Source organism: Grammomys surdaster, unplaced genomic scaffold (genome assembly GCF_004785775.1).
Source record: "Grammomys surdaster isolate TR1022 unplaced genomic scaffold, NIH_TR_1.0 188, whole genome shotgun sequence".
NCBI classification, from domain to species: Eukaryota; Metazoa; Chordata; class Mammalia; order Rodentia; family Muridae; genus Grammomys; species Grammomys surdaster.
This window is the reverse complement of record NW_021604633.1, coordinates 7,057,559-7,071,847: the sequence shown is the minus strand read 5'-3', so window position 1 is coordinate 7,071,847 and position 14,289 is coordinate 7,057,559. Positions and strand designations below refer to the sequence as shown.

Here is a 14,289-nt window from a genome sequence, read left to right as displayed (position 1 = left end):
ATTCTTGAGTGTTGTGTATAGATATACGTTGAAACATGATCATATATACCTCTAATTTCCACTTCAGATTCTCTTCCTGTCCCTATTAATATATCTCCTTGTCAAGTTAATGTCATTTCCCCCTAATAAGTGCTAAGTCCAATTAGCATTGTCCACATGTTCATGGGTGTAGCACCTTCCATGAGAACAGTGACCACATCTTCCAAAAAGAATGATTCTTTTTTCTCTCCTAGCAACTTTCCACTGCCACTGTCTCCTTAATAAGAGGTAGGGCCGAGAGATCATCTACCAACCCCATCTATGGCAGAACTTTGGCTGCTCTGATCCTGTGCCGGTGACCACGGTTACTCTGAGTTCATGATGGCTTTCAGGCCTACTCCACAGGGAGAAATGTCATTCTTGGGACTCTAATTCTGGTCAAAAGCCCATGGCTGGGGAGGTCATAGGCCCTAGGGTAGGTAGAACGAGTTATTGTTATTTTGCTAAACAGTTGTGCTGAGTAGAATCTTGGTAGCTGGCCTCTTTAAACAGGCAAGAAACTAGTTTCACTCAGTTCCCATGATGCTCTGTGGGGTTCTGTGGAGTCATCCAACGATGTGCCTGAGATTGAGCTGGGTTGTTAAAGAGCGACAGTTCTGCTTAAACCTTAAATTGCTTTGCTTGACAAGAGAAAGGAAAGTAAGAGGTGGGGGCGGGGGTGAATGGTATTGTACAGCACTGATTGCTCAGTCCTTAGGTTCAACAGCTTCTTCAGTAAGAAGACAAGCATTCAGACTTGCTGCAACACACACAAATACACACCATGTGTTTAATAACAAATTATGGAATTACGACAAGGGCTTCTGGGAATACCATAGAGAAAATAATAGCAAATAGGGGCCCAAGTGGCACTTAATTGTGATTAATGCATCTAGGGACAGTTCAGAGCAGGCAGTGCTCGGTCTGACAATCTTTTCATTGTCATTTTCCAAAGTAAACTTTGCAGAATTCAAAGATAGGTAACGTTTTTTTCCTGGAAATATTTTAAGTGAAAGAGGTCAATCAGCCATATTGATTTTGGGTGTGTTGGCTTATATTTGAAGAGTAATATTCATTTGTGCAGCGATTCGAAACATTTTCAGCTCCAACTAAATGACTCACTGCTGGTTAAAATGGTCTCTCGGTTGTGATCTGCATCATTGATGTAGAAGTGAAACATGAAGAAAGACCAGCTCCCAGGTTAGAAACCTAAAACACATTTAAAGTGAGTTCTGTTGACTGAGTAACCACATTCTCAGAACTCCACTGAGATGCAGCTCTATGGCACCTACTTGACCACACCCAAAAGAAGCACTTTTGAAAGGAGGGCTAACATTGAAACATTAAGGTCAGTATTGATCAGGTCAAACTGGAAACCCAGAGTGAGAAGAACTAGGAACACAAGAAGACTTCAGGCTCCATAATATGGGCTACAGTGGAAATGTCTTCTGTTCCTTGGAGGAAAAGAAGAGCATTTCTAGTTATAAAGGAACTCTTCTATTAGACATATATATGCTACCCACCTTCCAGCTTAACACTAGACCCACATAAACTACCTACTTTCTAGCTTAATATATGCATTGATAATTGAATAATGTTTGTCAATTTCAAAACTATTAGCTATTTCAAGCTTATTGAAAAAATAAAATATTAAAAAAATATATACATGGGCCCACCAAGATTTAGTTTATTTTCTCCATTTTTTTTGTTATCTTTCTTCAATAATAAAGCTGTCATTTCATTTACGTCAATATCCAACCCAGAACCAACACTGTGAACACAGTCACACACTAACAATGAAGATTAATTTCTGCCTGGAGAAGTCTAGAAAATCAGGGATATTCTGACACAACGCTCCATACCGCAGTGTGACAGGGTGGGGGCTGCTGTTTACCTGCAGTAAGAACGTGGGAGCTGCTCAGGTGGGAGGCTACGGGGTCTTAGGATCTTCACACTTGTCTTTGCATCTACTGTTCCTTTGATGAGTGCTGTATTTCCATGGTCTATTTGCTTTGTAACTACCACCCTTACCTTTCAGTTTAAAGAATTATTATAGCCATGTCCATCTCTCCCCTCTCCCCTTCTGATAATCCAAATCGTTCTAACTCAGAGCAAAAGCCTTCCCAACTTCAGTTCTGCCATGATCCAGATCACAGCACTGTGCGTCACGAGTTCTGGCCTCCAGCCCCAGCTTGGTCCTCACCTATTATAGAATGCTAAGCAAGTGCCTCCTCCTCCTGTCCTCAGTGTCTGCTAAACAGGAACTGGATTTGAGTGGCTAGGGAGATTCTCACCACCTTAGCTGGAAAGACCCACTGATGTGGAACTGTGGGTTTCCCCCATTTCCTTTCTCCTGACTGACCACCACAGTCCTTCAAACACCAATGTGTTCTTCCTCTAGGCTGTGAAATTTGAACCATACCATGACAGTGCGCTGGCCAGATTCCTGCTAAAGCGAGGCTTGAGAGTAAGTACTTCCACTTTGATAACAGTGTGACAAGTTTAGGCCACCAGGAATTGCCCGGTAAACCTACGTCATTAGTCACCACAATCTCAACCATCTTGTACCCATCTCAGAACAAAAGAATTGGTCACTTCTTGTTCTGGTTCCTGCGAAGTGAGATAGCCCAGTCCAGACACTATCAGCAGAGGTTCGCTGTAATCCTGGAGGCATACCTGCGGGGCTGTGGCACAGCCATGCTGCAGGACTTCACACAGCAGGTCCACGTGATTGAGATGTTACAGAAAGTCACCATTGATATTAAATCGCTCTCAGCTGAGAAGTATGATGTCAGTTCCCAAGGTACAGTGGCTGCATTTTCTCACTTCTCCTTCCAAATGTCATAATTGTTTTGATTCTTCTTTCTGGGATTCAAGTAGTATTTTGCAAAAGGCAGCCAAGGAAACATTTTGGTCTTTTGTCTTTATTGAAGTAAACAAGATTTAAAGCTCTTTTTCTATAAGACATGATGCTTTATGACCATAAATGTATATATTCTTACAAATGAAGCTGTGCATATGGAACCTGGAGAAATAGAAGAACTATGTGTGGATGGAAGACATAATTTTCAATAACAGTTCCAGACACAAAAACTTACTTCCAAATGTCCTCTTCCTCATCTTTGAATACTTTCATGCTAATTTCAAATAGTCAGAATTTGAAGGTAATATTGAGAGGTTGAGTTGATTTTAAAATTTTGTCATATACATACATTTGCATCTCAGAATAATACACATAAGTCAATGTATGTCACCTTGACATGCATACACACACACAGACACACACACACCTCCTCTCTGTAGCAATTCCCAATTCCTTGTCCCTGCTCTAAGAAAATTAACCACTCCTATTAAGGTTTGGGTTGATACTACTTTAAGTTGTCATCGTTGACACATCTTTCTGACATGATAAAGTGTTTGAAGCTTGAACCTAGAGGGTATCTTTTACTTACTTTATAAACCTAGCCTAGCATGACAGCTTAAAACAGACACTAATATCCCTGCCCGGTAGTTTAAGCTTCTGAATATTTTACGTTTCCAACCTCCCCTTTTGATCATTTTCTAGTTCATTGATCTTGCTAACTGCCCCCCTTCCCCAAGCCCCACCCCCCACCCCAAAGCTACTAATGGTAGCAGTAATGATCTTACATTTGGGCTGGCCCCTGCCTGTTATCCAGCCAGTGGTCTGTACTCTGTGTGTTTTGCCTTGAGAATTTCGAGGTTGCCATATCTTTTGTACACACCCTAACTTCCTCTTTTTGAGAATTTGCAGAACTCTAACCCAGCTCTAGTTAAGAGTGTGTTCAAATGTCTGCTTCACAAACCAGATGGCCCTTGAAAGTCTCGAAGGCTGGAAAGACGGTGGCAGCGACAATCCCTTAAGGTTCACTCTCAGCACACTCTCTTGACCGGAGGTTTTTACACATGTGTTCACATATGTGCTCTGCCTGTGAAGGGACATTTACAGTTAACTTGTTCACAGTGATCCTGACTTACTTTGCCTGCTTGGAATGGTTGGATCCCCAAAGGCGGAGCTCTATATCCCTTCTCCTAGTACTAATTTCCAAATCATATACATGGACTTCTAAGGGAATGTGATGCCAGGAAGTGCCGAGATTGTTGACAGTACTGATGATGTCCTGTGCTCACTTAACTCCTGTATGCTTTTGATAATTGCAGTTATTTCACAGCTTAAGCAAAAGCTTGAAAGCCTGCAGAATTCCAATCTCCCTGAGAGCTTTAGAGTTCCCTACGATCCTGGACTGAAAGCAGGTACCCTGGTGGTAGGTATCAGTGGGATTTCTCTGTATGTTCCTTATGTCCTGCAAATGTCTAGCATGCTTTGTAGAGCCGGGGCCTTCACAATGGATCTTTGATAAGCACAAGAATCTAGAGCATCCCCAGCTGGGCTTCAGTCAATTCCCTCTCTTATCACTAGCACCCAACATCCCAACACCCAATACAACACACCAATGGAAGAGTAATTGCCCTTCCATTGTGTTTTAAATAAATTTATTGGTGTATTCTTTACACAAACAGTTGTCCATACTGTGAAGTTCAGTGAGTTTTCACAGATAAATATTTCTATACAACCATCAGCAAAAATCAAAACACTGAACACTCTTCTAGAAATATAACAGAAACTCAATATCAGCTGTCCATATTGTAGGTGCATCTATGCCTCATCTCTCTGAACTCCTTCTGTTGATTTAAGTGTCTGTGTGCATGTCAGTACCACATAGTGTAACAGACCACTTTGCATGCATGTAAGAATCTTACAGAGGTATACTTCCACTAATGCACCTCTTCTGCACGTATTATAAACCCACTGCATATTATTTTCACTTTAAACAAAAAATGTATATATACTAGCTAGATTAAGCCATTCTAAACACTTACTCACATATTATTGTGTTGGGTACGGGTATTCTCCAAGTATCACTTTTCTTTGATCTTTAACACGTTATCCTACAAGCTGGTGGCAATATATTCTTTCAGAATTGACTTAGCTGAAATGTTTTTCTATTCATTTATTTTTTTTAGCAATATTCTCACTAGACAGAGAATGCTAGCTCACTATTTTTCTCTTGCAGTACCATTTCTTCTGCCTTGCCTATGTCCTGATGCTAACACTCTGGCTTTGTCTTTGATGTTCTATTTATAACACATCATTTTCCCCATACTTCTTTTCAGATGTTTTTTCCCTCCCTGGTTTTCAGTGGTTTGATTATAGTGTGTGTTGGCACAGGTTTCTTGTATAAGGTGCCAGGTTATGTTGCTCTTTGGGCTTGTGGGCATCTGTTCTACCACATTTGGAAACTGTCTGACTATTATTATTTTCTGTCATTTTGTTCTGTCCTTTTTTATTCAGACACTTCAGTTACTATACTCTAGATTACTAGACCATAAGCTCATCATGGGTGACTTTTCTCTATGCTTTAAGCAAGAAACAGCCCCTAACAGTAACCCTGAGACAACTACAGACAGAGTTGCCTTCATTGCCTTCTTTGCTCAGAGGCTACAGATTTCCGTTGTCTGTCATCTATTGTTTCATGAGAGTTGTCCATGTATTTTTCTAGTCTAGTTGCATACAGAACAGAAACCTCATGAAAATAAGTAGAAAACACCTCCTCCTCATGTCTAATTTTATAAACAATTGCTAAACCAGGTGTGGTGGTGCATGCCTTTAATCCCAGTCCTCAGGAGGCAGAGGCAGGCAGACCGATGTGAGTTTCAGGCCAGCCTGGTCTACAGAGTGACTTTCAGGACAGCCAGGGCACAAAGAAACAAAGAAATCCTGTTTCAAATAAACAACACACACACACACTTGCTAGAAAAGGCATGTACAATCCATTGTCATCATTTAGATATCAGTAGAAATTATAATATATTGATATGGCTTTCAAACTGTTGGGTTTTCTTTAAAAATTGCATCATAATTTTATTTATTTATTTTTATTTTTATGGGTATGAGTGTTTCGCCTGACTTCCATGTATATTCAATGCCTGAGGAACCCTGAAAAGGGTGGTGGATACCTTGGTATTGGAACTACAGGCTGTTGTGAGCTGCCCTATGTGGGTGCTGGGAACTGATCCCAGATCCTCGGCAAGAATAACTTAACTGCTCTTAACTGATGACCTTTCTCTCCATTTCTACATTATATTTGTGATTCATAGTGCATTCACTTTTGTCTAAAACCCAGGAAAGGTTAGGTTTGTCCATACACTCCTGTCACAGTGCTTTGCTTAGATATGACGGGCTGAGGCTGAAAGTCCTATGCTTAGGTGCCAGATAATTCCTGTTAAAATTCCATGAGTTAGATTTGGCCTCCATCAGATTCTGGAGTTACAACTTTTCAGACACTGTGGTAGCACTGGAACTACTTTTTCAAATGAAATCTGAGGACGGGAACACATAAACAGATAATAGAAAGTGCTCTGAACAATGCACTTTTAGTGAGTTTACTGAGGTCCCATGGGGAAGAGTGATTAAAATGGTGCCTGCTGTACCCCATGGGCTCTCCACCAACCCTTAGAGTTCCTTGGAGAGTCATTGTTAAAACGGTTATGGATTTTCTCTCACATGGATAGTATTTCAAGTTTGGTGAGAATGCCTTCTATATTTTTACACAAATATTGAAAATCATTTTCCTGCCAGTTCATGGCCCCTGTATTTAGCAATGCTTTACGAGAGGATCTGTGCTTCCTCTATGTGTGTTCATTGCATGTGATGGTGTGTCCACTTCCTTACAGATTGAGAAATGTAAAGTGATGGCCTCCAAGAAGAAGCCCCTGTGGCTTGAGTTTAAGTGTGCTGATCCTACAGTCCTATCCAATGAAACCATTGGAATCATCTTTAAACATGGCGATGATCTGCGCCAAGACATGTTGATCTTACAGGTAGGCTAACGTGAAGGGAGTGGGCTTATGCAATTATCTGAAGAAAGAATGCTGTGGGGGTCTAAACCATGCCCGCCTTTCTGGGTTTTGTTTTCCATATGATAAACAGCAATCAAAAGGTTCCTAGTAGATAAGCTTTACCAGCACCATAGTTCTCTCTGTCCTTTCAAAGATGGGTATTCCCTAGTAGCTAGATACACTTGCCTTTTGTAGCCTCTTTTTAAGCACTCCATTCTACGCATGGTATCATAGGCTGTGGGATTATTTGTCTACAGTACCCAGTTTACTCCTGTTCACAGACATATCCACACACTGGTAGGCAAACTCCCTAAACACACATCCTTTTATATTCATACACAAACTCAAGTAGTGATTTGATGCAAAAAGACGACCAGGCGGGTGGTCACACAGGTGAACAGCGAGGAGAGGGTGAATGGCGTGGTACCAACACTGCGCGTGTCAGGCTTTCTAACATTTCTGTGCAGACAGCATTACAAGTCTGTAAGTCTTTGCTGTCCAGCTTTTAGTGCCTCATCGAGGACAGAGGTGAAGGTTTCTAAAACCTAATACAGTTTGGTTTGATAGCAAACTATACTAAGTTAAAGGCAGACTGTTTAAAAACATAATATTTTCTATTCATTTTAAGATTCTGTTTTGACTTATTTCTGATATAGCACTCAGGTTCTCTTCCAGGATGGGTTGTCTTCTTGTTGTTATTTTGCTTTCTTTGTTCAAGAAAGATTTTTTATTTTAAAGAAGGAAAGAAATCCCTTAATATTTTTAAGGATCAATTTAGTTTTAAATAAATCTATAGAATCTTTTGAGTTGTTCGGAGATGAGCATTTATTTCAGTGCCACAGCTCAGGGCTCTGCTGTTCCTGTAATCCTGAGTTTGTGCTTAGGCTTTGTTTTATTGTTGGAGCTCACTGTTTCCTGAAACTCTCTAAGATTTTGTTCCTGTGCCACCGAATGGAAATAGCAATTGTATTCCTGATACAAGGTTACTACCAGAATCACACATAAAAGAGCAGCCAGTTGATGTTTGGGGTTTGCATCACCATCATTGATTTCATAGCCTTGGTTATAGCATGGATCCTGCACTATCAGAGTAGGAAACATGTATAAGGACATTACAGTTATTATGTGAAAACATGCATAACAAAGTGGAATGTCTTGATAAGATAGATAACGAAACATGGCAAAAAGCCTCTCACGAGTGAAAACTCTTTATACTTTTCTTCAACATATACCCCAGGGGCTGAAATGAACAGATTTGCAATAACAGGAAATTTCTGAGTATCAATCTGACCAATGAAAGTTATTACTTATGTATTTTGCATCTACTCATATATTGTATGCAACCAGATAAGATTACTAGCTTTTTAAGAGAGAAGAGAAACGCACTGGCCAACATCTATGTATAATAGAAATGCTTGTGCCTTGGTTCCCAGATTCTACGCATCATGGAGTCCATTTGGGAGACTGAATCTCTGGACCTGTGCCTTCTGCCTTACGGTTGCATCTCAACTGGTGACAAAATAGGTTTGTGGTTACATCAAGAGATGAGCACCACACCACTTGGCTAGTTTTAAAAGGACATCACTCCCTCAGTGAAAGCAGTCCGTAACTGGAAAGTTATAGTTTTAGGTAACAGGAGGACATGTTCCCAGGCGGGAAAGCGACTCTCGGTTCAATAAGAACATGGTGATGATGCAGGGATACCTGTCTCAGGCCTGGGCCCATACATGGGAATAGTCTTCCCAAGAACGTGCTCCCTCCCCTGCTCTTCTCCACCTCTAAACTGCAACTCCTTTCTTTGCACGTTAAGCTTTTCTCTCGCAAATAACATTTAAAATTAGATAGAAGGAACTGTCACTTCTTTTTGAATTCCAGAATTCACATTACTGAAGCTATTACACACTCCCCTCAGGTACTTTTATAGGCATTTAACATTTTAGTTTTAATCACACTTATTTTTATTCAAGGTTCTGATATGAGAAAATGTACAAAACATTTGACCTTGTTACCTATAAAAGAAAAGTTCCCATCTCCGAGCAAGGAAGGCTAAGGTTGGCCCATAAATGGCTTTATTTGTCATTCCCCCAAAGCAGCCCTTTTCTCTCCTTAGGGATACTGAGAGAGAATTCTTTACAACTTCTAGGGTTTTACTGTTATTATTTTCCCTAAAGGCAAGCAAGCAAACAACAAGAAAATAGCTCAGACATGGAAAACAGATCTTTGGCCTAATAAAAACCCTAGTCTTTGCTTCACCAAGACTTAGCAGTGTCATCCTCTACTGAATTCTGTCTCTTCACATAGGAATGATCGAGATTGTGAAGGATGCCACAACAATTGCTCAAATCCAGCAAAGCACAGTGGGTAACACAGGGGCATTCAAAGATGAAGTCCTGAATCACTGGCTCAAGGAAAAATGCCCTATTGAAGAAAAGGTGAGGTCTTGCTCTTCCCTCCTCAGCCCAGACCCATTCCTCCAGACAGCTTGTCTTCGGTCGGACAGTAGTGGTTTCTGATCTAACAGGCTCTTTTAGTGGATGTCTCTGATTTCCCAATATACTTGTTGAGACTTTTGCTCCTGAGGATGTCGGGGTTTGTGAGGGTTTTCCCCTGATGACACAGCTTATCTGTGAGACAGAGTGTCTACTTCTAGACCCGGAAAACATTTGCTTCAGTTTTGAATACCAGTCAAGCTTTGCGTAGAATTTGGTTCTGTGAAATAATCTGTTAGCACTCTTTATGGATGCTTTTGTTGTTTAACCCACATATTTAGTTCCCATATATACATTCTTTCATACGAAACAAAAAAAATTTACAATTTCTACTGTGGCTCTGAATGGTAAGTTATGAATATTGAAGATGTCCATCTTGCTGAAGGGCATATGCTGGATCCTTCACAAACTGTTTGCTAGGCTGTCTGGGTGCTTTTTAAAGTTCTATTGCACAGGAATAGCACTTCACACTTGCATGGCCAGCAGCCTTTGGTGAAGGGAATATAATTCGTAGTCTTTATTAATCTGTTATACATGAAGGCTTGTGAAACCATTTATACACTTAAATGGTTCTAAGCAAAGCATAATTGCAGAAATTACTACAAGTTCGTTCAGTTGTGGACAAGTGGCTAAAAGAAAGGATGGGAAATTTTAATAAATCACTGTGACCCTTTCCTTCTTGGGTTTTCCTCACGTCATGGTGTGTGGATGACTCTTCACTGAAAATACAAGCAGAACCATTTGACAACTGGTACTTCCTTGATATATAACCAATGAGGCTGGACCCAAACTTCTTACTGTCTGAAACGGTTCCTAGAACATTGTCCTTCTATGTCATCATCAGTGTCAGCATCATCATTGGCTTGGGCTGCTCTCTGTTTCTGGAAAGCACTCAATATTCATATCCGTTCTCAGTTTCAGGCTGCAGTGGAAAGGTTCGTTTACTCCTGTGCAGGCTACTGTGTGGCCACATTTGTTCTTGGGATAGGTGACAGGCACAACGACAACATTATGATCTCAGAGACTGGTGAGTTTGCCCACTATAAAATAAAAAATGTATTGTAGTAAAATACACACCACACAAGAAGTTCTGTTTTAATCATTCCTAAGTGTTCAGCTAAGAGACACTAAATGCATTCACGTTATTTCGCAGTTCTCACCACTGTCCATCTGAAGCACTTGTCCTCTTTAAACATTGCCTCCCCGCTACCCCATCCTCCTGGCACAGAGTGAGAGTCTAAGCTGGAGCCCAGATGTACAAGTCATTGTGTATAGAGACACTGCTTACTTTAGACAGACCACCCTTTTTGAGGGTTGATGGATGAGGGAAGAAAAGGCGGGACATGAGACTAAAAGAGAGAAAAATTACAGGGAGAAGTAAAAAGAGAGAGAGTGAAGAGCATAGCCTGGAAGGAGGGATCAGCGATGTCAAATGTTGCAAAAAAAAAACAACTAGAACAATAGCAAAGGCACAGGAGCTGTTCCTCATCTGAAACACCTGAGTCCTTAACTCTGCAGCCATGCTGGTTCACACTACCCTGACACTATGGTGTCCTGTCATGGCCACCATACCATGAGACGTTCATATATAAAATGCTAATCTATTTTTATAGTCTTCCAGGTATGGTAGTCAATACTTGTAACTTCAACACTCAGGAAACCTAAGGAAAAGGATCACAAGTTCAAAGCTAACCTGGACTACATAGAAAGACTTTAAAACAAAAATTATTTTTAAAGAGAACAGTTTAGGGAAAAGCACCAAAACTTGGAGTGAATTACTTATTCTTTGCAAGAACAGGATCAACACAAAAGAATAGTACACTTGTGGATTATAGAAATGCTAAAAGACCAAATACATAAAAAACTAATATGGCTGTGCTGCTGCTGGTAATAATAGTGTTAGAAACTGACCCCAAAGAGATTCAATATGGTATTTCTATAGCAGTATTTAAAAGTAAAATGTTAACACCACTCTTGCCAGACAAAATCCAACCTCAATCTGTCAGCTATAGGAAGGACATAGAGTCTCTTAAGAATAATGGTCACAAATTAGCGACAGTTTTTATTTACCTGTCTAAGAATTTGGAGACAAGCTTGTTTCCTTGCTTGCTTGTTTTTAATGACATCTTGATATCTAAAAAACAGCCCTATCAAAAATCACGCTTGGTTTTCTCCAAAAGCTTTGTGGCTACTGCTTTCAAGGACCTGTTAAGACTGAAAATATCAAAGGCTAATAATAAAAGAGGATAAAATGCTCTCACTCAAAATAGTTCATTTTCAGGCAACTGAATTTTTTTTTCCCAAAAACCAAAGTGTTTATAAACACTTACATCATGTAATGATGCCAGACATTTTCTTCTCTTAAGGAAACCTATTTCATATAGACTTTGGACACATTCTTGGGAATTACAAGAGTTTCCTGGGCATTAATAAAGAGAGAGTGCCGTTTGTCCTAACCCCAGACTTCTTGTTTGTGATGGGAACTTCTGGCAAAAAGACAAGCCCACACTTCCAGAAATTCCAGGTATGTCACCCCCATCCTCCTTATCTTCTGCCAATATGAACCAATCACACACTCGAGAAGCCACCTCTCCCTCCATATCTCATGATATGGCTGCCCTCCTTCCTCCTCCTCACCTCTGTTCATTCCCCCAAGTACATGCAAAGTGATGCTTTCAGGGACCTGCTCACTATAACCAAACAGCAAGTAAAAATGCTTCCTAAGTGGTGGCCCCAGGGAACACAGACCCCTGAGAGGATGCTGGGTGCTCAGGACAGCTTCAAGGAAGGACAGCCATGGAGACTGATCTACTTTGACTAGAAGACTCAAACTTTAAGTATGTTTCAGGGCTTGCAAATAATTGTGAGCTTCACTTGGTTTCTGTTACTGTGTGTGCGCTTATCATAGTACCAACAGGGGGACCTTGTTGCACATACTGATTTTGTTGGTATGAAGAGTAATCCTTTTCTTGTTGGTGATCTCATCAGCTTGACCGCAGGCTCTGCAGGGAGCTCTGGTTCCACTCCCCTGCAAACAAGCCCCTACAGGAGTGTTTAGATTCAAATGCACAATGAGAGTATCTTATATTTGCAAATCTAATAGCTGTGAATGAATACAATTCGGAAAATCTGTAAACAGGTCTATTTTATAATGATAGAGACACAAAACAGAAACCAAGAGTGACCTTTGCCTTGGCTTGTCTGCACATAGCCACCTTCCTTAGTGTGCCTTCAATGTGGTGTGGTTTGCACGCCACATCTTAGGAAGAAGGCTTTTTCTTTGAATCCAGCATGACATCTGGGAAAGAACATGAGCCTTGAACTACAGGGGAACAGCTACTCCCATGTGTTGTTTTGTAACTTGTGGTTTTTAATCTACCGGCTGGCTGTCTAGTTGGTAGTGACATGACTCACACTCTCTGGTCAGATGGTTTTAGGAGTTTGAGTATGTGCTCTTCTGCATACACTTGGCTTTCAGACAATTTCCAAAAACTGGACACATTTCAGGGGGGAGCGGAAGGATCGCACTACGTAAAGAAGAGAAGGCACTCAGTTTTACCCTCTTGAAAGTGAGGTTGATCTGACTAGCTTCAAATAGGACATGACAACAGCAAATAGTGGCTCAGTGTTAGACAAATGCATGGAATTCTGCCTTAGACATGGGTCTCTTCTTTTCTGTAGACACATGGTCTCTTCCTTCTGCCAATGAATGAAATTTCCTAGGAGTCCATCCCTTTGTCCAGTTGCTGTGACCCACACAGAGTTCATATCACTCCACCAAATCCCAGCAGCTCTCCCCATTAGCTTTCTTTGTTGCTTCTGCAATGGTTTTTTCCATTTAAAAACATTTATGATGAAAAGATCTTCATAATAAGGAAGCCAGGAGAGGATCCCTGCCCCACCCAGCAACATCAACTCAGAGCAACACTTGTGGGGAGTTTCTCACAGTCTGTAACATCTCTCCATCCTTTGTGATCAAGCTTGTTTCTTAAACAATTAAACCTCCTTCAGTCACGTGATCTCTACATAGCCTCCACCCACCCAAAGCACAGTCCTGTGAATTGTGTTGTACTTTACACACCTGTGTTCTGAAAGACTGGCCAGCATTTTACACACCTGTGGGTATTACCTACATACTAACCATAGCACAGGGATCAAAGGGGTGGCCTTTGTAACAGACAGACCTAGCTACGTTTAACAGCTGTGTCCACAATGGCAGTCACTTAGCCTCTCAGAACCTTACTTTTTTCATCTGTAAAGAAGGAACATGGCCTATTTATGGTTTTTCCAGGTACTATTGATCTAGTTAGCACTATAAAGAGAAAGCTTTTATTTAGCTCACAGTTCTGAAGGTTCTAAACCACAACCATTAGGCCCATGACACCAGACCAGTGGCTCTCAACCCACGGGTTGTGACCCCTTTCACAGGAGTTGCATAGCAGATATCCTGCAAGTCAGATATTTACATTATAATCCATAATAGTAGCAAAATTACAGTTATGAAGTAGCAATAAAAATAATTTTATTGCTGAGGGTTCGCCAGGAAGGTTAAGAACCACTGCCCTAGACCTAGAGAGAAGACTGTGGCTACAGCAATGCTAAGAGCTCATGTCAGAGCCAGCTAGCTGCTCAGCATTACTGCAATGAAGTACGCAGAATGACTAGCTCATCTTAGACAACAGCAGAGACTCTGTATTCATAGGTTTAGACATCAGGCAAGCCTTCCAGCCTTGGAAATGTTAAAGAATCCACTTTTATTTTTTGAAATGAGTCCCAGGAAATATATAAACCATGACAAAGAAGCCTTGTTACGGTTAAAGAGAGAGCTGAATCCCACCTCTACCTGTCCCCACACCATGCCATC

General features: G+C 40.9%; 1 protein-coding gene across 3 annotated transcripts in view; it reads left to right on the top strand.

Moving 5' to 3' along the window:
- Pik3cg (phosphatidylinositol-4,5-bisphosphate 3-kinase catalytic subunit gamma) overlaps positions 1 to 14,289 on the top strand; it is a 34,943-nt gene that overhangs the window by 5,454 nt on the left and 15,200 nt on the right. For all 3 annotated transcript variants that reach the window (XM_028768826.1, XM_028768827.1, XM_028768828.1), the window contains exons 3-10: positions 2,420 to 2,485; positions 2,596 to 2,821; positions 4,198 to 4,301; positions 6,772 to 6,918; positions 8,370 to 8,460; positions 9,238 to 9,368; positions 10,341 to 10,452; positions 11,792 to 11,949. In XM_028768826.1, the coding sequence (XP_028624659.1) occupies positions 2,420 to 2,485; positions 2,596 to 2,821; positions 4,198 to 4,301; positions 6,772 to 6,918; positions 8,370 to 8,460; positions 9,238 to 9,368; positions 10,341 to 10,452; positions 11,792 to 11,949 (1,035 nt within the window). The remainder of the gene's footprint in view (positions 1 to 2,419; positions 2,486 to 2,595; positions 2,822 to 4,197; positions 4,302 to 6,771; positions 6,919 to 8,369; positions 8,461 to 9,237; positions 9,369 to 10,340; positions 10,453 to 11,791; positions 11,950 to 14,289) is intronic.